The 25954-nt window shown below is 40.6% G+C and overlaps 1 protein-coding gene across 3 annotated transcripts in view; it reads left to right on the top strand.

The window, feature by feature from the left end:
- The first annotated feature begins 1509 nt into the window (after nucleotides 1–1509).
- Nucleotides 1510–25954, top strand: part of phf2 (PHD finger protein 2) — a 31962-nt gene continuing 7517 nt past the window's right edge. Inside the window, exons 1-15 of one of the 3 annotated variants that reach the window (XM_026344610.1) lie at nucleotides 1510–1862; nucleotides 14798–14883; nucleotides 15049–15163; nucleotides 15405–15565; nucleotides 17494–17635; nucleotides 17758–17944; nucleotides 18095–18257; nucleotides 19088–19175; nucleotides 19516–19622; nucleotides 21723–21814; nucleotides 21905–21994; nucleotides 22356–22709; nucleotides 22808–22924; nucleotides 25071–25186; nucleotides 25402–25580. In XM_026344610.1, the coding sequence (XP_026200395.1) occupies nucleotides 1765–1862; nucleotides 14798–14883; nucleotides 15049–15163; nucleotides 15405–15565; nucleotides 17494–17635; nucleotides 17758–17944; nucleotides 18095–18257; nucleotides 19088–19175; nucleotides 19516–19622; nucleotides 21723–21814; nucleotides 21905–21994; nucleotides 22356–22709; nucleotides 22808–22924; nucleotides 25071–25186; nucleotides 25402–25580 (2095 nt within the window). In that variant the 5' untranslated portion in view covers nucleotides 1510–1764. The remainder of the gene's footprint in view (nucleotides 1863–14797; nucleotides 14884–15048; nucleotides 15164–15404; nucleotides 15566–17493; nucleotides 17636–17757; nucleotides 17945–18094; nucleotides 18258–19087; nucleotides 19176–19515; nucleotides 19623–21722; nucleotides 21815–21904; nucleotides 21995–22355; nucleotides 22710–22807; nucleotides 22925–25070; nucleotides 25187–25401; nucleotides 25581–25954) is intronic. The other 2 variants (XM_026344609.1, XM_026344608.1) reach the window with 2 other exon arrangements.

Raw genomic sequence — 25954 nt, 5'->3', positions numbered from 1 at the left:
TACCTATTACACTGAATTACGTACATAGTGTATGTAATAACATGCAATATCAAACCAATGCGAATAATAACAAAGGAAAAATTTAACTGCTACAAAGCTAATGTAACTGTATACCAAGATATATACATACAGTATATGTAGAGATACACACGCACGCCAAGTATATTATTGTGTGTGTGTGATAGAATCTATATATTTGTTCACATAGATTTGCAGTAATACTATTGCATATATTCTAAAAGAAAACAAAAATTGAATTGAAAATAACAGGTTGTTTTGACCCACAGTTGACATAAAAACATTTGTAATTGAAAGATTTTTCAAAATGTTTTTCTTGAAACTCATCTATTGAACATGTCTGGGACTTTTTTGAGAGGAAACATTTCTTCGATTTCTTGAATTAGTCAATTAGTCACTGGGTTATGTCTAAAGAATGTTGTCATTCTAGAGGATTTATTAAAATCTATGGACCTTGCAAATATTATTACTTATATTTGAAACAACATCAAAACACAGCCTCTTATATACAGTATATAAATCTGTATGTGTGCATATTTATACATATTTATACAAGATTTCCTGACTTTTCTCCATAAATAGGTCATGAAATGTGATGTGATCTTCACCAAAGTCACAAATATCAGCTGATAAAATGCCTTCATGATCTTTCATGTGTTTACTGAACAGAGTACTTTATTGAACAAGTACAGAGTGATGGTGAAACACTAGACTTCTGCTGCTGGTAAATGTCAGGTGGAGTCAGCTGTAAGCAAACCTGGAGTCCAATCAATGAAACAACAATGGATGTGACATGACATATACATGTACACTAGTTTCTACTAACAATCTCTCAATCCAGTGCTCCCGTCTTTGAAAATTAACAATGCTCGGCTCAAATTCTATATAATACATAAGTAGTTTTATATATGTATTAGTATGTTAGTATTAGTAGTGTTTTTATTAACTATTTTGTTACATTATGTATATATATATATATATATATATATATATATATATATATATATATATATATATATATATATATATATATATATTTACAGACATGTCATAAAGGGACAAATGATAATATTGAGGTGTTCCACTGAACTGAAATGGAAGGCGTCCTATAAATAGACTTTCATTTGGATCCATACTGTTTACCACGCCTGTGAAGGAATTATGTAATAAAAGAATGAGCTCATGGCGGCTCGCAGAATGATGTGTTAATGTGTGGATTCATCAGCACCAACAATAAGCTGCTGCAGCCTTTCCTTTAGTGTAGTATGGAGGCTGGAGGGAAACACACACACACACACACACACACACACGCTAATAGCCGGAATGCTGATTGATCCATTCATTCATCTGATTTGAGCTGGGCTCAGTTAAACCTGCTCCCCGACCTAACTTTCTATTTCTTTCTTTGATTATTTCGCACCGACGTCGGCGGCTACATCTTGTCCCGGCCCCTGACATGAGCGCCTGGGTGCCGTGCAGGCACCAGGGGGCATGCACATAGTAATAATAATAATAATGCATTTCACCAAAAGCCTGCTACGACGAGGCTCCGTCGGTTCCGCCGCTCCGCACCAACGCAAACACGGCCATGCTGTGATGGAGATGTGCGTTTAGGCTCATGTGTCCGGCGGGACTGCCCCTGGCTCTTTTTTTTCCTGGGGAAGATCATATTGGATCATATTGTTTGCAGGACGTTGTTCCTCCTGCAGCCCCCCCAGTCTATCCCGACGTAGTTGTGAATTGAACATGGCGACTGTACCAGTATATTGCATCTGCAGATTACCTTACGACGTAACCCAGTTTATGATCGAGTGCGATGCTTGCAAGGACTGGTTCCACGGCAGGTAAGGCCACTGTTCGCCGTGGCGGGCTTGTTTTTTGGCTGACTGGTTTGCATTTGTGGAAAACAAACAAAAATGGCGAGCTCTCGGTGCGTTTGACAGCTTTGTGGCTCTCGGTCGCCCGTCGACATCTGAAGAGAGGCCGCTCGGAGAAGAACAAGAAGGCGGAGTTAGACGGATCCGAGCGGGGTTGTGACATTTTTTCGCGAATAACACAAAACAGAATCCCCTTCTCCAAAATACGGAGCTTTATAGAGGGATTTCAGGCCGGGATCCGTGTATTAAATGCACTTCGTGGGGCTTTAACGTCCCCGCAGAGCCGCAAACTCGTCGCTGGAACGAGCGGTCGGCAGCGGGAGAAGCCTCGGCTGACTCGCCGCTCATTTTGTCTCCCGTCTCCCCGTCTCCCCGTGTCCCCGTGTCCCCGTGTCCCCGTGTCCCGTCCTCCCCGTCCTCCCAGCCGCGCTCAGGCCCGTGTTAGGCTCATGTTGCCCCGTTTGAACGGTTCTCCGGCTCCGAGCGGGTGTTTTTTACAGAGCGCGGTTCAAAATCACATCCCCGGTCTGAGCCTCGCAGCTTCCTGCCGGGCAGCAGCGATGGCTGACAAAGGTCCGCGGTGGATGTCTGTGAGCCTCGGCTGAGAGGGGAGAGGACACCGATCTGGGTGTTAACGGAGCTGGGGTGTCACTGCTCGGGGCTGGAGGGGCTGTTGTTCAGTGTAGTACAGTGTGATTGCACGGAGAGCGCTCGCCGCGCTCCGAGCTCCGACGTCTCCGCCAGACCTCCGTCATCTTCCGCTAGATTTCCCTCCTGCTGCTGCAGTCGTCGCTACACGAGTCTGTCCCCGCAGCCGCCTTTGTGTTCGCCGTGGTTCACGCTGTTCGGCTGCACTCCGGGTGTCTTAGTGGGAACAGATCGTTTCTTAATCGTGTTTCGTTTGGTGAACCAGGCTTTTCAGCCACGGCCAGTATTTACGCGCCTGAACGTTTTAACCCTTTGATGGTCCGGGGCTGCGTGGAGCCGGACCTCGGTGTGCAGCAGTGAATGAAGGCTTGGGATGAGCCATGACCTCTGCTCATGCATCAGCACAAGCCAAACAAGCAGTACATGCAAAAATACACATAGAGAAGCATGAGAGCTTTACTGTAGCATGTGTAGTCACCTGTCCATAAGTCAGACCAGACAGATGATGGGACACTGTGCTGCAGATCCCTGCTTATAACAGTATAACAGACTGAGTTCAGTCATTGACAGCTGCAAGTTTCATAAATTCAGGACTAAGTTATGAGTCTGACTTTGTGTTAAAGCGTCTGATAAATAATAGCAACAAACAAACGAATGGTTTCATGTCCCTGCATCATGTTGTGTTGTGTGGACCTGTTCTCCTGACTTCTGTGCTGTGTCCTAGACTATGTCATAGTTGTATTTGTCCCATGTGTCATCGCTGCATTTATGCTGCACCGTGTCACCAGATGATGTGTCCTAAGCAGCAGCATGAATGAGATGGTAACCAGCGAAGCCACCGTTGAACCCTGGGGATGAAGCACTTCAGCACAGCCTTGCACAGCTATGTAAGACTGTTTGCAATGAGATGCAGCGTGTTTACCTTGGAGGAGGGAAGCGGTAGCAGTTTATTATGTACTCTTATCTGAGGTGTTGTACATGTTCAAGTGGCGACACAAAGTAATTACTGGTAATTATATTGTCAGGCTGGTGTTGGTGTATGTTTGTAACAGGAGGTAATAACACTGTTAACAGAACAGGTGTGTGTGCCAGTCGTGTTCATTCAAAGTCCGACGTTTGGAGAAACTTGTTGATGTGCAGTCACTGATCGTGTGCGGCTAAAGACCCACAGCAGGACAAAGAACCACCTCCATCCCCGCTGAACTACCACACTTTCTCATTAAGTTCTAAGCTCGACTCACCTCGGTTTTGGTTCCTGTGTGAGTCAAGGCAGCGTCAAGGAGAGGACTTGTAGGATGCTGCTTGCCGTTATTGTGTCCAGCTGTTGTTGATCAGGAAATGGCTCAAACACGAACTGCTCCTAAAACCACAATGACTTGTTTTTACTCAGCATTTGTCGTTTATCCCACGTTGTATGAACAAGGCCAAGTATGCACGTGTCAGCTGGTGCATACAGCAACACAATATTTTGATGTGAACACTGGGTTAAGTGAATGTATATATTCTGACTTGTACCCACAAATGCGGAGGGCGATTACCCAACTCTGCAGCTTCAGTGAGCTTTTTGTCCTTTTCAGCTCTTTATTTTGATTTAATGCACTCACCATTTTTACAAAAGCAGCTAACAGTTGTTTTTAGCCAGCAAGTGGCAGCTAAATAGATGCTTCAGTATGAGCAAATATATGGCTAATATGGAACAACAATGGCTGTGCGGATATTTTAAGGATACGGTTGCAGTGAATCAGAAATGATATCAGTAACATGCTGTAGTTGCATAACTGTCCGCCTGGCCCCTAAACCAAGAGTTTTCTTTTCTGGCCTCTGGGTTTGCTTCCACGTTGAGGCACATTCACATTAGTGTTTTCATCACAGCTGGATGTGTCCTGGCAACCATGTTACAGACTTGTCTTTATTAGAAAACAGTAGAGAAAATTTCAATTTGATTCGATTTTACATGTAGTTATTTCAGTTTTCAGATGTAATAACATCAGGACAGACGTTTGTAGACAGCAGAGATTACACGTTAGGGCAATGATGGGTTTTATAGATGTGCACAAAACCATGTTACAGTGGCTTAAGTACCTGCTCTGTCGCACCTGTGGTTTAGTTTCATGGGAGCTGTAGTTTTTCAAATGATCAAAACAAAATTGCAGTTTAACTTTACGAACATATAGTAGGTTTCAGTATGAGTAGTGGTTGGCCTTTTTTCCAGAGCACAAAGAATAATGAGAGAATAACCACTTGACGCATTGCATTAGGTTCCTGATTCTAATGGAAAAGATGCTCGCCCGGACTTGACCTTGGCTCTCTGTTGACCTTATGCAGACCGTCCCTTTTGGAGTATTTCCTATTTGCAGTATGCAGTATGTCTAACCTGCTAGTTCCACCTGTGTTAAACTCCTGTTAAAACTGTTGATCCAGATTAGTTCAAATCACAAACTCTAAGTAGACACATTCTGTGAGCACGCATCCACATGTATAGGGAGATCATCCATCTTTTAACTGTGAGCTCATGTTATGGAAAAAATCTGTTCCAGTGCTACTGAAACACTGTCATCGTCTACTCAGGCAATATATGTAATGATTTCCTTTTGATCACCATGGCTGTATTATTGCTAAACCTGGTGCTGGGTGGATGGTAGCTGGTGTAAATAAGAACATACTTTATTAGTTGTAGTACTTTTTTGTCATGAATAACACAAATATTAACTTAGTGATTACAAGTGCACAGTATAAATGCCTTGTACACAACAAATAACCACTGTCTACCTCCACTTTCAGTCAGAAAGAGAAAAAACCAGGAAAGCAGGTCTTAGCCCTGGACTCTTAGTTGCGTCTTGCCTGGCCTACAGCAATCTGCTCTGGGTTAAACAGCACTCAATGTGGCTTATTGGCAAAAACAAGAAGGATTAGTTTGTCCTGACCATTAGGTCATGTCACTTACACAAGCTTCTGAAAGCACAATTAGCACATAGTAACTGTAGTTTTCTTTATTTTGTGTACTATTAAGGCGAGAATGTTGTTCAGCTCTGCAAACTGCACCTACAGTTTGTATATAAGGTAAAATATAAATACACATATTTCTGTAGGCTCTTTAACCTACTCTTGAAGCAGTGGCAGTTGATGAGAATAAGAGGATGAACTTAATGGATGACAGTTTCTTTTTCTTTTAACACATTTCTTTTGTTATATTACTAAAAATTCTGAAACTATTTGGCCCATATTCAGATTGAAACCTAAACATTGTAGACACGGTGACACGGCCATTTATAGCACTTAACTGTCTTTATTATTACAGCATAAAGCTGCAGTGGCTAAAAAAAGTGATTCACATTTTCCACATGACGTTTTTACCCAGCAGTAGCAAAGCAAGATTTTGTGGCTACCAGAACTCAATAATCAATATGCAGTATTTTGTTTTGGTCTCCAGTAACAACCATTAGTCTAAGCCAGTTTGTGAAAGACACTGTAACATTTACAAATCCACCCGTGTACTGCTGTGGCTTGCAGGGGTGGGAGTTTGCTCAATGCGCCTGTGCAAAACTGAATTAGTCCTGATTCTTTTCTCCTGTAAAAGTAACACATGTTGATTGGAAATGGTTCCAATGAAGCATGAATGTATTGTCCAGATATATTTTTGTAGTGCTGCATTTTGCAGATACTGTTGGCCTTAGTGATTGCTTACAAGCTGGGTTGGGTGTTTTTCCCACATTGGCCACATGGGCAGACCCAGTTTAACCTCAGAGCCTGCAGCTGCCTTCTGCAAGACTGATGAGACCATCGACACTGAACCAACTGAACTGACCAGTAAATGTGCAGTAAAACCAAAACAACAAGATAACAAAGGGGAAGACATTCTGCACAGTTGGATGCAAAGTCCTTAAATGCACGGAGTATATTTGTTACTTTTATGTAACTATTGTTGAGCTACTTAGCTTCAAAGAAGTCCAGGACTTCATGCAGCTGCTTAACAATAAAAGCCTTTGGATAGTTGACTGGAAAAGGGAACCCCATGAAATGCATGAGTGTGCATAAAGACTTTGCAATAGAAGAACTGGTCATGAAACAGTCTCAAAGAACTATTAATAGATATGTGCCCTCCTCTAGATTTCATGTGAGAAGTTATTTTTCCTGCTGCCATGTTGGTAAGATGTTGGCGCACTTTAATCTCAAGGATGTACTTCCCCCATCGACTCCTTTAACCGCTAGTGTAGTGAAATAATCTGGTCCACTGGCCTACAGTGAATTACACTATTTACATAGTTTACATCAAGGTGTACATGTGGGAGAACAACATGCTTTATCAATGGAATCTACAATAATATTAATGTCATCATGTAACTCCTTATCTCCATGGTTAGAAAAAGATTTGGACCACTGCGCGAAGTCATGTCAAAATAATATGTCTGCTTCTGACCTCATACTTTGGGCACATAATGTTGCTGAACCTAGACCTGACCAACAGCAGCAACCCCAGATCATAGCACTGCCACCACAGGCTTGTACGGTAGGCACTAGGCATGATGAGTGCATCACTTCACCTACCTCTCTTCTTCTTCCATCACTTTGGAACAGGGTAAATCTGGACTCATCAGACCACATGACCGTCTTCGATTGCCCCAGAGTCCAATCTTTATGCTCCCTCGCAAATTGAAGAGTTTTTTTTTAGATTAGCCTCACTGACTAGTGTTTATTAAGGTTACACAGCTGTTTAGTCCCAGTTTCTTAAGTTCCCTTTACATTGTGTGTGTGGAAATGTTCTTACTTTCACTATTAAACAACACAACCATTCATGATTTCTTTTCGACCACTGATGATACACAAGATGATAGTTCCCCACTATCCACCCACAGCACACTATTCCATTTTTTAGTAATGCGTTTAATGAAAGTTCTTAACCCAATTTTAGTAGTTTCAACAATCTCCTTAGATGTTTTCTTTGCTTGATGCATGCCAATAATTTGACTCTTCTGAAACACATTTCCATCTTTTCCACGACCACATATTGTCTTCTGACATAGTTGTTAAAGAAATGAGTACTCACTGCATCAGTTGGGGTTAAATAACTGGTTGGCAGCTGAAACATAATCATCCATGCAGTAATTATCCAAAAGGAGTCTCTTACCTATTTGCTTAGTTAAAGCCAAGTCTTGTATTTCTTGACTTTTTTTGTCTCGACTTATTTTGTATAAATCTGTTCATGTTGTGTTCAATTATCATTGTCCAGCTTTGGGCCATGGGTCCCACTTTTGGTACATCTGTCATTGAGCTCCATACTGATGTAATGCTCAACTCAGACCTACCTGTACTCTCACCGTACCATTTAGACGTGGCCATTTTCTCACTTCACTGCAGTCTAACTCCCCTGAATAGACATCCCTGCACCTGCAAGTTCATATCTATAATTCTGGTTTTCAGAAGCACTTGTAGGTAAATCTGTTACAAAGCCTCATTGTTTCAAGTTTTCACCACATAAACATCCCAGTGTTGTTTTTCTCCTACTGCACTTCATTAAGGTTCTAGCCCCAGCCCAATACTATGGTGCCGCAGAGTTTCAGTTTTGGTTTTGAGATCTATGTTGCCATCCCAAATTCAGTGACCTTAAAATTAAATTTTATTGGTAGTAGTCACAGTATTTAAAATGAACATTTCAAAAGAATTACAGTAAATGTTCCCAGAATATTTGTCTGTTACTGTCTAATGTAATGTAATGCATATAACACTCATTCCTGTGGGGCTTTTGTTTTAGTACTTTTTGGAGATGTAACGTCTCTACTTAGCAAAACTGGACATTGCAGACATAGCAACAATAGCTGTGAGCAGCTGAGTATTGTACATATCAGCTGTCTGAACAGTATCGATCCCACCCTGTTACTGTACTCAGTACAGACTTGTCTTATGTATCAGTTGTTTAGATCAGTGACACATTATTTCCCTCACATGCCTCATTGATTTTATTTCATTACAGCTTGTTCCATGCTAACCATAGTTTCTAGTGTATGGCGTAAAGAGCTGCAATTATGTGATGTCTTATAGTCCTGTATGACATCTTATTATTAATTTACAAATCCTTGATAATAAATAAACAAGCTGCTGTCTGTCACCTCAGCACACTGAATGACGATATGAATGATGTCCTGCACTGATGCACACTGGCAGTTGAGCACTGGCAGCTTTGTTACCGTACACGACACAATTTGCGCTCAACGAAATAAACAGCAGCCGGCCAGCAAAGATAAGCTAGAATAAAACACGTGTAAAACACTAAATGGCAGGTGAAAGGAGACAAATGATACTCTCTAGTCTTTACACAACATTTGGGCATCATCTAGTGATAGTATGACACTTAAAGTCAATTCATAAAAGTCATTGTGACAGTGGTGCAGAAATAATTGGTCATCTCTGATAGGTTGGAAGGACTAGTGATTAAGCTACGAATAGCCAAACTATGATGGCTTCAGCTGCCTCTGTTGCATAAATTTCACCTTGTACGACCCCTGACCTGTGGATTCAAACTGTGCTGTATTCAGATATGTCCAAACTAGGGCTGATGTTCACTACACAATTATCGTGACCAGAATTATTATATTATTATATATTATAAGATTTATCTGTGGAAAATTAAAAAATCAGTCTAATTTATTTTCAAACCCACAACTATTGACATCAGCCATGTTGTCAACCAGTTTATTGCTCGAGATTATCTATGGTACTGTCATATGTTTTTTATTTAACAAAATAGCAATATTTTATTTTAAAATTTCGCAAGATACCTAGATGTTCTTTGTAGATCTAAAGCATAAAGCAGGCACAAATAATTTTTGAAATATTTAATCTCCTGATCTTTTAAAACAAAAAAAAAAACATCTTATAAATATGAAGAATATATGTAGTACAACTAATATGTAATGTGCATGTGGGATACAGTTATTACCTTTGTTTCTGTAAATGTGACCAATACAAGCCTCTCAGCAGTTTTTCTCTGTATGGCTTGGGTCATTGATGGAGCCGTGCTCTCCTTATCTGGTCATGATGTGATTCACCAGTGTAGGATGTGCATTACTATTCATTATTATTCTTATTGTGTTGCTTAGTTTGATCAGGAGGCAAAAGCCAGCGACTGAATCAAGTTTATCATTCTTCATTAAAATATTTAAACCAATGGAAGAATAAAGGGAGACATGTTTTCCTGATTTATTTATTTATTCAAATGGTGCATTTAGGATTCATCAGGAGCAATGAAAGAATGGGCAGGGAAAGAGAAGGGGTAACAGCAATAGCAGTCACAGTTGGTACTATAATGTGAGTCTTGTTGACTATGTCTAAACAAGGTTTACTCAGAGGGCGATTTTATCCTGTCACTACTAAATGAATGAGTGGAGCACTGTGACCACTTCTTCTTCATTCTTTTTAGTTTTGTAGTTTTACTGTGACCCAGTTAGTTCTGAACTTATAAAATCATTTTGATTCAAAATAAAATAGGATGCAGTATCCCCTAACCAGTGAAAGGCTGGAGAGAAATGTATTTTCAGACAGACAGATATACTGTCAGCAGTATACTGTAGAACCAACAACCACAAACAACAACAAGATTAAATGAAACTGTAAACAGAAATTAAAATGGTTTCATTTCATTCATTGACCTGATATACATGTACACTGTACAATTAGTGTCCAGTAACACTCATAAATGAACATGTTAGATGAAAACAGAATTGACTGTTATCTTATTTTATATATATACACACACACACAAGATCAACAGGACTTTTAAGAACCTTCGTCCAGAACTCAATGGGAAAGTGGAAAACAACCCTAGAGGCCAACTTCAAGCTGATTGCCCAAGTCAACATCAAGTGGCGCATATACCAAGGAGATGCTCTGTGCCCACTGCTGTTCTGCATAGGCCTGACCCCCCTCAGCCAGATCATCACCAAGGCTGGCTACGGATACCGACTACGAAATGCCACAACGATCAGCCACCTCCTCTACATGGATGACATCAAGCTGTAAGAGCGAACGAGACATTGACTCGCTGATACGTACCACCAGGATATACAGCCAAGACATTGGAATGTCATTCGGACTGAATAAGTGTGGTCGGAAGTGTGGTAGCAAGGAGAGGAAAGGTAGTCAGAACTGAGAGGATAGAACTACCAGAAGGCAAGATAGCAGATGTTGAGGATAGCTACAAATACCTTGGACTCTCACAGGCAAATGGTAGCCACGAAGAGGCCGCAAAGAAAACAGCAACAACTAAGTACCTCCAAATGGTGAGGCAAGTCCTGAGAAGTCAGCTGAATGGGAAGAACAAAGTCCAGGTGCTCAACACCTACGCCCTCCCGGTCATCAGGTATCCCGCTAGCATAATAAACTGGTCAAAAGAGGAGATGGAAGCCACTGACATCAAGACAAGGAAGCTCCTTACAATGCACGGAGGGTTTCACCCCAAATCCAGCACCCTGAGAGTGTACGCTAAGGAAGGAGGCCGAGGATTAGTGGTGCTGCCGAGGAGCAGCACAGGAGCAAAGCCACTATCCGGGATGAAACAACTAAGCTCCATGAATACATCAGGAAGATGGCCCCTACTGATGGCGTGCTTATTGAATACCTCAGGCCGGAGGCTCCAGAGGAACAAGGGAAGGAGGAGGAGGAACCCTCATGGAAGGACAAACCCCTGCATGGTATGTACCACCGGCAGATAGAAGAAGTGGCTGATGTCAACAAATCCTACCAGTGGCTGGACAAAGCTGGATTGAAAGACAGCACAGAGGCACTTATCCTAGCAGCACAGGAGCAGGCTCTGAGTACAAAATCGATAGGGGCTCGGATCTACCATAACAGGCAGGACCCCAGGTGCAAGCTGTGCAAAGATGCCCCTGAAACAATCCAGCACATAACAACCGGATGCAAGATGCTAGCAGGCAGGGCATACATGGATCGCCATAACCAAGTGGCCGACATAGTGTACAGGAACATCTGTGCCGAGTACAGACTGGAAGTCCCAAAGTCAAAATGGGACACACCTCCAAAGGTGGTCGAGAATGACAGAGCTAAAGTTAACTTAGCTCTAAGACTAACAAACTGGTAATGGCCAACCAACCCGACATAGTAGTGGTGGACAGGAGAACAAGGCTGTAATAATAGATGTACAGTAGCAGTTCCGAGTGATAGCTACATCAGGAAGACGGAGCACGAGAACAAGTACCAAGGGCTGAAAGTAGAGCTGAAAAAGATGTGGAAGGTGAAGGCACAAGTGGTACCCGTGGTAATAGGAACACTGGGGGCTGTAACTCCCAAACTGGGAGAGTGGCTCCAGCAGATCCCAGGAATAACATCTGAGATCTCTGTCCAGAAGAGTGCAGTCCTAGGAACAGCTAAGATACTGTGCAGGACCCTCAAACTCCCAGGCCACTGGTAGAGGACCCGAGCTTGAAGGAATAAGACTGCTCCAAGGAAGGAGCGAGAGGGCAATTTTATATATATATATGAGATAATAACAGGGACATAAATGATAAACTAATAACATTAAATAGACACGACTTCCTGATTAGAGGTTGGGCTCTTGTCCATCTGTTTTGGCTCTTTGCTCAGTTTAATGTATGATTTCAGCATCAGAATGTTATAACTGCACCTGCTTTATGTTTCTGTAGCTCAACCTTTTCATAATTACTGAGCAGCGCATGTCAGTAAAGCATTTAAACGGGTGTTTTATTCTCACATTTTCACAAAGTTAGAGGAATTGTAAGAGTTGAGGGATACTACACTTCCCAGAATGCTTTTCACTAATGTTTTCATTAGAGCCTGACATGCTGGTAAAACCTGCCTTTCCAACTGCAGCCAATGCTACGCTGACAGGAATGGGTGTAGATGATAGAAATATGTCCAAACAACATTCACAGAGAAATTGTCTTTCTGTAAAAAACAAGTAGGTGTGACAGAAATTTACCTTTGTCAAACCTGCCCTTTCCCTATGATTGTGCGCACAGCAGCAAAGTTTGCAAGGCACGCAGAAATCACAGGTGAAATAACAGAGGTGGACATACTGCATGATGCTCTGTCAGTGTCTGGAGAGAAGTCTCCGGCACCCTACACAGGAAGGCAGAGGTTCAAAGTCAATTTCAGAACTGTGGAAAGAGGACGCTGCACTACAACTCAAAAACTGACAAACTGATGAAAGACTCCAGAGAATTAGACCAGATTCAAAACATAAATAGGATTTAGAACAGCAGTAGATCTCAAGTCAACTCTAGTCCAACACTTCTAATCTGTTCCATAGCCAAAAAATAAAAAAAAAAAGAAGACAAAATGTGACCACACAGCTGCTTGTTAAATTCTTTAGTTCTTTGACAGGACTCTTAGACTCTAAGTTAAGGATGCCATGAACAGGCATTCCTACTATGTCCACACACCCACCCACTCTTGTATTTGGCTTCAATGAAAGCCAGTAGGCTGGGTAGTAAAGCTGTGGAGTTCCCAGGGGAAGAAAGGAAACATTCTGGGAAACTCCCTGCTGGTTGAGTTTGGGAGCAGCGGCTCCTAATGGGAGGAATTTGCTCATGCAGAAGACTGTGACAGCTGCTGTGTGGAACAGAGGGAAGATATTGGCAAATGCAGTTTTCAAATCAATACGCTGGCCGACTTTTCCATTTCTGCCACTTCACTTCTGTCACTTTTAATCACTTATGAAGCCTCTGGATACTGTTACAACTTTTACCACCTACATGTGTAATACATCGTGCTTCTGGATGCAGATTGTTTCTTCACTTTAGGGATTCTAGTTTTAATTCAGATCTCTCATTAAACTCTGCACCCACAGCACAAAGACATGCAGTTAGGTCAGGACAAGGCAACCCTGGTCCTAGAGAGCCACAGCCCTGTTTGTTTTCCAGATGTTTCTGCTCTTCTCGTTTCTGCTCTTCTCACTGATTCCCTGGATCAGGTGTGCTCAACCAATCAGAAGCTGTAAGTGCAGAGATGGTTGGAAAACAAGCAGGGCTGTGCCTCTCTAGGACCAGGGTTGCCTACCTCTGAAATTGGTGACTCTAAACTCACTAAACTAAATCCCCAGGACAGGACAAGCTGTTTGGATAATGTGTGGATGACTGGACCTTCTACAGTTGATATTGTTGCGAACTGATTCAGTAATTCCAGGGAAATCTCAGTGGCAGTGTATGTGTGTGACCTTTGAACCCTCATGTGGCATTGTGTGCAAACTGTCATGCTGTTTTGATAAATATAACCACGTGGGCTTGGAAGTATTGGCGGCTGCATTCTGAAACTCTAGTATGAATGAGGCCACATATTAATTCTGTGCAGAAACGTTCTCACCACACTCCTCTGACCACACAACACATTTCCATGGTAAAAACACTGAAATTCTTTTCTTTGTAATTTAATAGAATAAACAAATAAGATATAGTTAAAGATTCAAATTAATAACATTTTGTACATAAAAGTTATAAAAAGCTGTAGTAGTTAAACTTTGCATTAATGTTTCTGATTTCACTACAGTGGTGTAAACTGTTAAGGTAGAAAGGATGAAAACATGAAAGGCAAACTGATGGAAACTGGCTCATGTCAATTCAAGCATCACTTCCTTTCACAGCAGCCGTGCTCTAAACCACAGTGCTGCATTATAGCCTGCTGATGTACAGTTTGTGGATGGATATTTATAGTGTGCTGTTTACTTTATGTATTGCGCTGTCCTCCATTGTCCTGTCTGTTCTGCACTGTATATAAGAGCCTGATGCTTTCATGCTGTCTTTTTATGTAGACCAACAATCACTTTATTCATTTTTTTATGTTCCATTCTACTACAATTTGACACAATCACATTTTCACAGTGTTTTACAGGGGATTTTATATGTGTTTTTACTTCTTTACTACTACGTCATTACAGTAAGCTGTATTAAAAAAACTTTATTATACTATTGATCAGAAACAACTAGCACTTTTGACTGTGTGTTGGGATCTTGGCAGTTTTCCCTATAAACTGATAAGTCAAGAAAATAATTCTCAGACTGACTGATAAAAAGGATCAGTACTAGCAGCACTGATTTATGTAAATAACCGAACAAGCAGACGTCGCTGTGACTGATTACGAAACTCCAGTTTCACGTCAGTTTGAGGCAGGTTGACGGTTACGGTGCTGTGTGGAAAACATGTTGAAAAAACCAACAACCAACTAATCGTTTTGGAAAATGTGTCACACGCATTAACAATAACAGCGGCCTGTGTTTTTCCTCTCTCAGCTGTGTTGGGGTGGATGAAGATGAAGCTCCAGATATCGACATATATCACTGTCCAAACTGTGAGAAGACCCACGGCAAATCCACATGTGAGCAGCAAAGAGATGTGATCATGTCACCTCTTGTCAATGTTGTGCCTGTGACAAAACATGTGAAAGAGGATCAAATAGTGTTTGTAGATGTTATGTCTGAATGTAAAATGTAATTAAAGTCTGTGTCTTCTTGTTTGTGTGCTGTCTTTTTCTGATCTTCAGTGAAAAAGAAAAAGAACTGGAGCAAACATGACACGGGGCAAAGCACAGATATCAAAGCTGTTCAGAATGGCAGCCAGGTTTTCATAAAGGAGCTTCGCAGTAGGACATTTCCAAGGTAAAGACATTTTTGACACATTTGACTTGATTGATTTCCTCCTGTCAGTTAGTCCCATACGCTGCATGGTTAGTCCTACCTTTCTTGATAATCCCACTAGAGGGCACTGTCTTATCACTTTTCCAGATCTGCTCTCATGCATTTACACATTGTTCACACGGTAATCAGGTCTCAGTCATCGCGCTGCTCACTGTGTGTGTGTGTGTGTGTGTGTGTGTGTGTGCGTGTGTGTGGTGCACAGTGCCGATGATGTGGTGGTGAAGCTGAGTGGCAGTCAGCTGACCATGGATTACCTGGAGGAGAACGGCTTCAATGAACCCATCCTGGTTCAGAAGAAAGATGGTCTGGGCACGTCCATGCCTGCCCCCACCTTCTACATCAGTGATGTGGAGAACTACGTCGGTAAGGAACTCATCTAATACTGTAACATCTTCTATTAGTGGTGTTCCTACTATACTGCTCTTAGTGAACTTACACTACTGCGGCTGACATTTGTTAAGGAAGCCGTTTACAGAACAGTACTGTAGACTGTGAAGCCCACTCCACCATGTTCTTCACAGAAACTGCTACTACTCTTACTGTTTTCACTATAATCACTATAATCACTGAAGTAGTACGTTTCACTGGGATTGGTGACTGTTACCTTTAGAATAGCTAGTACTGCTGTATTTACACTATATTAATTTATAAGCACTGCTAACATAACTACTAATAAGTACAGGTACTAATGCTGGAAGCGCCATTTTTACTGATGTGATAAAAAGTCCTGCAACTTGTAATACAACTACTATCACTGCTGTTAGGAAAGAAAAAGGTATTTAGCAGTAAGCAGTTCTAGTTAAAGAAATAGAACTTCTGCTTCTACTAATACACTTACTACTATTTACTATACAACCACCACTAATTAACTATAATGTAATTATCATTATTAGTGAAATTTATAACTACTACTGTAAACATAAAGCTTGCTCAAATGGGGTTGTTGGATTTTTTATATAATTCTTAATCCAGTTATATTCTGTAAGGTCCTAAACCTTAAACATTGTAAAGTGCCTTGAAACAACTTCTGCTATGATTTGGCGCTATACAAATAAAATGTAATTTAATTGAATTAATACAATGGTATTACAGTAGTACAGCTCCTAATGACTTAGTATTTTACTAAATACTTTATTATATACAGATTTGGCGGACGCTATAATCCAAACTGATTTACAAGGGTACAAGGTACTTACTGGAGGTAGGCAATAGCCGGGATTCATGCCCCAGTCTACTGCGTAGAGGGATGCGATTACCACTACACTATGTTAACCAGGCTGTTAATAGCTATTATAACACAGTATAATTGGTGTACCTACTAGTACTAGTACTACTGTAAGTACTACTGCACTTTCTGTTATTAGAGTTTACTAAAACTACTTGAACTACTATTACTGCTAACTCTAATTACTGTACTAACAGTATGATGTTCAGTAATTACAACAATAACACAATATTTACTACTACTCAAGCATTAATGAAATTTACCTACTATAGTATTATAGTACAAAGAGTATAGATTTAGGGAAATATTGTACTTAATCTAACTAATTTGTTTAATAGCTGTAGTTACTATGTACTTTTCAAATAATAATCTTATGTCGAAAACACATGAAGAATTGTTACAGGTACTAAAGTACATAACATACTAATAATTTATACTTTGCATTTACTTTAGTATTTTTCCAGAGTGATTTTGCTACTTTTACCTAATACAGCCTAACTAACTACCTGTGTACTCTAATGCAGCTTTCACTGTTCTAAATTAACACCAACTAAATGTAATGCTCCTACGATACAAGTACTATTACTATACTATAATAATAGTATTATAAACACTTTCATTCATCACAAAGCAAATCAAAACATAATAGGGTAGTGCTTTCATATTAAGAGCATGAACAGTGCAGGGTGCAGCCAGTCCATGCTAACATGCTTTGTATGCAGTGTCTCTGTACATTCTCAGTGTATTTATTCAAAGCAGTGTCTGTTTGATAGACATTATACTGTATCTAACATCTACTTTTAGTTGGTGACTTGCAGTGCATATGTTCACCCCCATAACAACAATCACAAGAGAAAGCTTGTCAGTAGGGGGCGCCTCTGTTCTTTGTTCCCCCCCTGCTCAGCTGCTCAGTGATGGGATCTCTTGTTAGGTAGCAGCAGTATTCTGCAACAGACATATTATGTTAAACAGCGTCCTCACTAAAGAAAATGTTTCAACCTGGAAGTGGTTCGTTTTCCTTCAGCTTCTTTTATTGTGTCTCCTTTGTCTCGTGTTGTTGTCTCAGGTCCTGATGTCAGCGTGGACGTGGTCGACGTCACCAAACAGACAGACAGCAAGATGAAGCTCAAAGAGTTTGTCGATTACTACTACAGCACAAACAGAAAGAAAGTGTTAAACGTCATTAACCTGGAGTTCTCCGACACAAGGTACACACTGTGTGTCGGGTGGCGTTGGTGAAGTGAAGTTTCAAAAAGTCAGATTTGGCTTATGGAGATTCCAGTGTGGGAAACTCACGGTGCTCTTTTCTTCTTCTGTTTCTCTGCCACAGGATGAACAGTATAGTGGAGAGTCCACAGATTGTGCGGCGGTTGTCTTGGGTGGAAAACTACTGGCCTGACGACGCTCTGCTCGGGAAGCCCAAAGTCACCAAATACTGTCTCATCTGTGTCAAAGACAGCTACACAGACTTCCACATTGAGTGCGGTGGTGCTTCAGTGTGGTACCACGTCCTAAAGGTCTGTCACACTTCTGGTTAGAGCAGCATGTTGTGCCAGTTTTCTTCCAGTCGCTACTCGTTCTAAAGAGGCCTTCAAGAGTGAATGTGGAATACATTACGTCTTCGATGATGATGATGCCAGGAAATCTGATTGCGTTTGTGTTTTCAGGGAGAAAAGATCTTCTTCCTCATCAAGCCCACGTCTGCCAACCTGTCTCTGTACGAACGCTGGAGATCATCATCCAATCACAGCGAGATGTTTTTCGCTGACCAGGTGGACAAGTGTTACAAGTGCACTCTGAAGCAAGGCCAGACTCTGTTCATCCCATCAGGTCAGAACTGTAACTGACGATATCACTGTGTGTGTGTGTGTGTGTGTGTGTGTGTGTGTGTGAAGAATTATATTTTCAGTTTCCAGGCAAAATGACGGCAAACATGAAACTGATAAACATCCTCTGATTCCAGCATCTTCACTGAAAGTTGACAGTAGTTTAGTCCTTTTCACTGTTAATGAGCATTTCTGGAATTTATTTATAAATTATGAAGTTAGTTCTATTCAATTAAACAACTGATTGACAGTTGAAATATATTTTAACTTAATGCATTTTTAACTTTAAATCTACTAAACTGAAAAGAAATTACCTTTTAATTGTGTTCTCTAGTTCATCAGTAATATTTGTACAGTGTATTCTTCCTATTGCCAAAGATTATGCTGAGGAATTTGCATGTGAAACTGAAGTGGGCCATATAGATAAAATTCTCTACCCCATTAAGCAAAATACATTTTATTACATGATATTAAATAGAATTATTTGTAAAGATTAGCTGAGGTGTAAATAAAATACCCAATAACAGGAATGTGTAAAAGCTACCGCAGTATACATTTTCATGGTAGAGAATTGTATATAATCTCATTCTATATATGGTCACATTATCAGTCTGCCTTCATCAATCAACCAACCAATCAGCCAAAAAAATGTCAAAATCAAATTTTAAACAATGGCAGTATTAAATGTTCAAAAAGCAGACAGACATGGATGTTGTACAATGATCTAGTGGATCTAGAGCCTTTCTATAATCTCCCATTATAAATTGTGAATGAACAATTTAATTATTTGTAATCCCTGGTTTGGTTCTCGGTTGACGTTTGGCGTCTCCTCAGGTTGGATCAATGCAATACTGACCCCGGTCGACTGCCTGGCGTTCTCTGGACACTTCGTTCACAACCTGAGCGTGGAGATGCAGATGAGGTTTGGGCAACTGTCTTATTGCGCACACACTGGTGCTTTATGCTGCTTTGTCGTCATTGGGTTTGGTAATTGGTCTTTTTTTGTTTGCTTTCATTGCTGTAATGCACACTGCCTCCTGCAGACAGTCATGTCCTAATTTGGGGGGATTTACTGTGACTTGGATGATCTTACTCTTCTGATTTCCACTGGGTCCTCATTTACTGTAGGACTTGTTTTTAGCTCCAAATTCCACCAATCTGTTTATGAATTCTTCACATTTGGAAATACCTTGTGAATTGCATAAACCTATTGGTAATACATGATGATGTTTAGCTGAACCACTTTGGTTTATTCCCTTCAGAGCGTATGAAATCGAGAAGCGGCTAAAGGTTAAAACTCTCACCCCCTTCCCCAACTTTGAGACGGCGTGCTGGTATGTGGGACGACATCTCCTCGAGCGATTCAAAGGTGAACTCTTAGATCACTTTGTGTTTACACATTTAACTTTTGCTCTACTATGTGGTATTTGAATGTAAGCTAACTTCCTAATTTAACTCGCCATTGCACCAGAAGAATGCACGAAAGCAGAGAAAACACAAACACTGTCAGATATGCCTCTTTCTTTTTTTTTTCCCCGTGCCGCACACTCAGAGTACGGTTGCATGTCTGCTGCACAGATGAGGAGCTGGATGCTCTAATATTATTTCAGTCATTAAATCGGTGGATCGCCGAGTTCACAGATGATTAGCTTCAAAAGATTTGGCCCAGCTAGAATCACTTGCTCCATTACAAGCCTGTGTTTAAACTCCCCTCAGCTGGCTTGGGCCAATTGTTTATGTTTCCACCATTTTCTGTGTGAGTGTTAAAGCCAGATTGCTATTGTGTGCGGTGCATACTACTTCTAAGCCACAAGGCTTTGCCAGAAATATACCATTATTCTTTTCAACGGCGAGGCCAGGTCAGCTTTTCCGTTGCAGGAAAGAGACTCAGTTCACTGCTGCTGCTGCTGTTTTGTCTTGGCCTTATTAAAAATGTCCTGTTTTGGTTGTAAATCAACTTCACTTGAAAGGGCTGCTCAGATTAAAGTTAAATTAAAGAGGAAATCTACATTAAAACCGAGTTTGCATAATTTCACATAAATCATGGCTGCAGTTGCAGCAATTCAATCTAGACTGACGAGACTCTGCCAAAAGTTAGAACTAAAATAGCTGAGCGCAGCAAGTCATCAGGAGATGCAGTCTGGTGGAACAATCTAGGAAATCATTTTATAAGGACTCAGACTTAGGTTTATTTAAAGGGCTGTATCAATGTGTTTACAATTGAGCTGGTCCAGTTTTAGCTTGTTGTGGATGCAAATGGCAGCATATGTCAACAAATAAAGAAAAATTAAATTCAGGAAGAAATGATTAGTGTCGTTACATAGTTTGTCAGACAGATGGCACCGACAGTTAAAATAATTTATTAAAAATTACATTTGTCTCATGAAACAATGGATTTCAATAAAATCTTAAAGTCACCTAGTTCCAGGTCTAGAGATGATTACAAGTGTTGCATTAGCATTTGGAATTCGTCATTGTTGACTGTCAATATGAAATCCAAGGAGCTGTCACTGCCAGTGAACAAGCAATCATTGAGCTGCGAAATCAAAGCAACTCCATCAGATCAGACCGCATAAACACAAGGCGTGGTCAAATCAGCTACTTGGCGTGTTGTTCCTGGTGAGCCCAGGAACATCAAACAGCCTGGAAGACCACTAAAAACACACACGAGAATTCATTTTCCCGGTGAAGTAAAACCTTTTCACAGTGTTTGGCCAGATCAAGAAGACCCTCCAGTGGGTAAGAGTGTCGACAATCAAAAGAAGACTGTACCACAGTAAATGCAAAGGGTTTACCACAAGATGTAAAACATTGGTCAGTCTCAAAACCAGGAAGACCAGATTAGTATTTGCCAAAAGTTTTCAACCCAGTGTGCTGCTTCACTGTGTAGATGGACAATGAGATGAAGGATACTGCAAAAGCAACTCTAGAAGTTGAATATGCTGCAGAGGCCAGGTCAGTCATCTGACCTGGATCCAACGGAGCTGAATTTCACTTGCTGCAGGGAGAACTCAAGGCAAAACATCTCAAGACCACATCTTGATTGTTTGATTTCAAACCTATTGCCATCTATTGAGTAACTGCCATTTTATCTGATGGATAGTGATCCAGAGCAGGATCGTGTTGATTGTGTTTGTGGAGACCTTTGACTCGTCCATGGGCTGTTTCAGGACTTAGCTCTGGTAAATTGAGGTAACAGGACAGTTTGTCTAAACACACAGTCACACTGTTGACAGAGACCTCCTCCTGATGACTGCAATAACTCTGTGTGGTGTCTCGCTAGAACAACACAGACTGAAGAGTCAGCTCATCTGTTCTGATGTTTGTAAGATACTTATTCACTGACATCCTCTAAATCTCTGCTGCACCAAACATGTTCTCTGTAAACTTTTAGTTAGTTAAAGTTAGCAGACTCCACTTAAACTTTAAAAGTCATTCAATTATAACATTTGAATTTGTCCTTCTGTAGGTTTACATAAAGCAAATAAGCAACCAGCTCCATACCTGATACATGGTGCCAAAATCATCAATGGAGCCTTCAGAGCTTGGACAAAGAAGCAGGTAGGGACATATTCTGATATGTTTCCAGTGGGACTTGTCCATCTGATGTGTTCAACGTAAAGACAGTGTAGTTTGTCCTTCTCCTGACAGGCCCTCTTGGAACATGAAGATGAGCTTCCAGAGAACATGAAACCATCACAGCTAATTAAGGATCTTGCCAAAGAGATCAGACTGTCAGAGGTATTTTGATCAACCCGTCTCAAAGAGCCTGTTCACGTTGCGATTCACACGTCGGAGCACAATCATCTTAGTAATCATTTACACTTAACACTGTCCACTAGTGATTGGACAAGATTTATGTTAAAATCAACAGAAAACAGAATCACATACAGTACGTGTACAGGTGTGAAGGGTGATGTGTCTCAGCTGTTCACTTGTGTGAAGCTGACCTGACTTGAACCACATTTTAAAACCAAGTTATGTAGTTTATTTCATCCATAGTTTCATAATAATCTAATAATAATATCTATTTGTCAGTCTTCTCTATTCAAGTCGAATGAAACCTCATTCATCATTGCTGTTTACTAAATCATATTTCCAGAATGCAACAAAAGCCATCAAGAGTGAGCCCAGCATTAAAGTGCCAGTGGAGGAAGCACCGTCCACCCACTCCGAGCCAGAAGAGCCCGTTTCCCCGGCCCATGTCCCCTCACCCAGCAGGGAGAAGGCCAGGAAGAAGGCTTCCAAACCTCCTAAGCCTCCCAAGCCTCCCAAACCTCCAAAGATGCCCAAGGCCCCCAAGCCTCCGAAGGTGCCTAAGGTCAAGGAAGGTGGAAAGAAAAAAGCGAAGAAGGTGAAAGAGTCATCACCACCTCCCAAACCCTCTAGCTTTGCAGCTCTCGAGTCACACGCAAAGGACATCTTGAGTAAAATGGATCAATCAAAAAAGACAAAGGTGAGCGGATGATGATGTTGCTGTAGCATAAGTGACTGTTTTTAACCTTAACTTTCACCCAAGTAACCTACTTTGACCCGTTGTTCAAATATTTTCAGGCTGTTAAGAACGTCTTGGGTATGTCAGAGAAGGAGGTATCAAAGCAGAACAACGTGGAGAAGTTTGAAATCAGAGAGCAGAATAAGAACAAGACTGAAGCAAAATGGAAATACAAGGTACGATCATTTCAGCTGAGGTGTTTTGTGAAGATGTGAAACTAATGCTAGAGTGAATGGAATTACAATCTGCTAAGAGTTCAGCCAATGGATTTACGCCGCCTACATATCCACCACATTTCTCCTATTTACATATGTTGTCATTATTGCTGAACAACAGCGGGAGGCTTTCGCAGAACAAAAGTGCTCAGTAATTTTGTTGAACGGAAGACATTAGATGGCTTTAGTTTCGTGGAAAAGTCAATGCCAAACTGCTGTGGAATGTTTTGCAGTCCCCTCCAAGGATCTCCATCCAACTGCTCCTTCACATTGTGCAAAACATTTGCAGATGCAGTAGAGACCCTGTTAGATTTTAACCAAGGTCACTCGAGACCACATCCCCATTCGTGATCACAGTTGATTCTTGTACAAGTTCACAGTTCCTCTGTGCACAGTGCGCAGGGCAGTTAGGTCTTTGCTGCTTTATTAGTGTCAATTTAAAAATATGAAGAAAAATCATATACTGAAAATTTTGTTTTAGGTTTCTGTTGTATCACATGCCTTTAATTTAAGAAAGAAAATTGTTGAAGGGTGAATATTTGAAAATGTACATTCTTAGATTTCAGTTAATTGCCCTGTCTGCTCAGTGGTGATGTGCATGGCAGCCGTTGTGCATTCCTCTCAGTAGATCTGATTTGGTTTAAATTGGTTCAGAACATGTCATAACTGAATCTGATGTGTAGAAATTAACATCAGGATGATCCAGGCCTGTTTAACAGTCAGGTGTTTTATCCTCATCAAATTACTCCCCTCTGTTTTTACAGAGCTGTTATTTTAGTGTGTTAAAGACAATAAACATGTGTCTCATTTACCAAGTACTAGCACCTAGTTTGACTGGATTTATTTGAATTATTCCGGGCCATTTGAGAAATATGTTTCCTTATTCTAGTAAGGGTTTTATGTTGACTCTAAAGCTCCCATTCGTCAAATTTGCAGGGTTAGAAATTGGTAATATCATTTTGCAGAGACTTTAAGAAAAGGGAGATAGTTTTTGGTTTTCTGCAGATTGGACATTAGAGGATTAGAGATTTGAGAAGACAGTTCCATAATGTTTCTACACTATATATTTATAACATATATATATATATGTAACATTTTTACACTAAAATAACTAATTTCATGGTCTACCTGCTCACTGTGGCACAGTGGTCAAACCTTGTTACTGTAACCCTAACCCTAACCCTAACCCTAACCCTTATCATGTGATGCACTGTGCTGTCCCAAAAAGCAGAATTTAATCCATTCAGTCCAATATCATTTGGCAAGTCTAGATGATGAGTTGTAGTTTTTTAAATGTTTTTAATGTTATGCTCAGTTGTGTGTGGAGTACAGAGAATCATGACAGGAGGTTGTTGTGAGTGTGTATGCTCTATGGGACAAAAAAACACGGAAATGAATGAATGAACGGCTTTAATGTTTTAATTCGATATGTTGTTCTTAAAATACCTTCATGGTCAACTTTGCTGATGATGGAAGTCTTTACATCTCTGTTTACATGCCTCTCCAATGGCCACAGTGATTTATAACAAAAAAGTTTTAAAATCAGCTTTTCTTTTAAAATCAAAATGTCTGATTTTGAACATTACAGTGCAGCTCACATGAACATGTTGTAACGACGCACAGTGACACAAGGTTTGAACCATGTTGTAAATGTGCCTGCTGACCAAAAGCACATCAATATTCAGTTTAACCATAACTGTTTTGAAAGCAGAACGAGGTGTGTGTCGCACGTCAAGCCTCTACCACTGGCTGTGTAAAAAGAACACTGCGTTGACATTCTGGCAGCTTTGCTTGGTTTAGTGTAAATAAGCAAAGCCGTTATAATGAAGGGTCAACTTACAACATTCAGGTGCTGCAGAAAGAAGCTGTAAACACAATGCTGACATACTGTCACCTCAGAAATCTGTTATGGCCCTCACATTTTTAATAATGTCCTGTTTATGCAACAAAAACAATGAGCTAAAAGAAGCTAAAATACGTAGCAGACCTGAGAGAAACTACACTGTTGGCTAATAATTGTCGGTGACCTCTTCAGCCATTATTAATGCATTATTAATCTCTAGTTTAACATCACTTTTCTGACTTCATTTCCTTTCTAACGTTACAGAATAGTAAACCGGATTCCTTGCTGAAAATGGAGGAGGAGTGCAAATTTGACAGAACACCGCTTTCAGGCAATAAAGACAGATTCAGCTTTACTATGTCCCACAAGAAAATGCTTGGGTATGTATGGGATGGCTGTGATTGCTATATAAACGTTTAATGAAAGCCTTTCAAGAAGAGAGCATGTTAACCTTCTCATACGCTGTATTATGGTGATTATAGAGCTATGTAGCTATCGGCACCATATCCATTAGAGCTAATTCAAGGACTTCTCACTGTGAGAGTCTGGCTGAGCCTCGTATCACCCCTTTATTGTCCTGCGGTTTCCTCTCCAGCTCCAAGATGTTGAAACCTCAGACCAACTCAAGTGTTTTTGGATCATTACAAAACCTAAAGGAGGACAAAACCAAGCCAGTGAGAGACGAGTATGAGTACGTCTCAGATGAGGGGGAGCTGAAGATTGACGAATTCCCCATCAGACGGAAAAAGAACACAGTTAAGAGAGATCTTTCCTGTGAGTATTTTGGATGTATTTCATTTAGTGTTTCCATTTTATTTATTTCTAGACTGAAATGTGACAGTACTATTGAGTTTTGCAAAGTGTGACTGCTATTCAATCACAGCTCAAATAATTAATGTCGTCTTACTTTTTCTCTAAGCCAATATTCTGTTGTCTAAATACTTCAAAGTATATCTTAGTGTAAAGTAATTTGTTAATATCGATGTGTCAAGCATTTGGCACATTTTGGTACACAAATAAACCAAATTGCTGAATGCCTGTTTGAATCCATCTGATTAATTAAAGCTACAGTATGAAATGTATGGGAATATGTATTATTCTTATGAAATTAGAATAATGAAGAACCTACTAAACACACCATTCAGGCA

This window comes from Anabas testudineus, chromosome 5 (assembly GCF_900324465.2).
Source record: "Anabas testudineus chromosome 5, fAnaTes1.2, whole genome shotgun sequence".
Classification (NCBI taxonomy): Eukaryota; Metazoa; Chordata; class Actinopteri; order Anabantiformes; family Anabantidae; genus Anabas; species Anabas testudineus.
The sequence above is the reverse complement of the archived record's forward strand: the minus strand, read 5'-3'. Positions and strand labels throughout refer to the sequence as shown.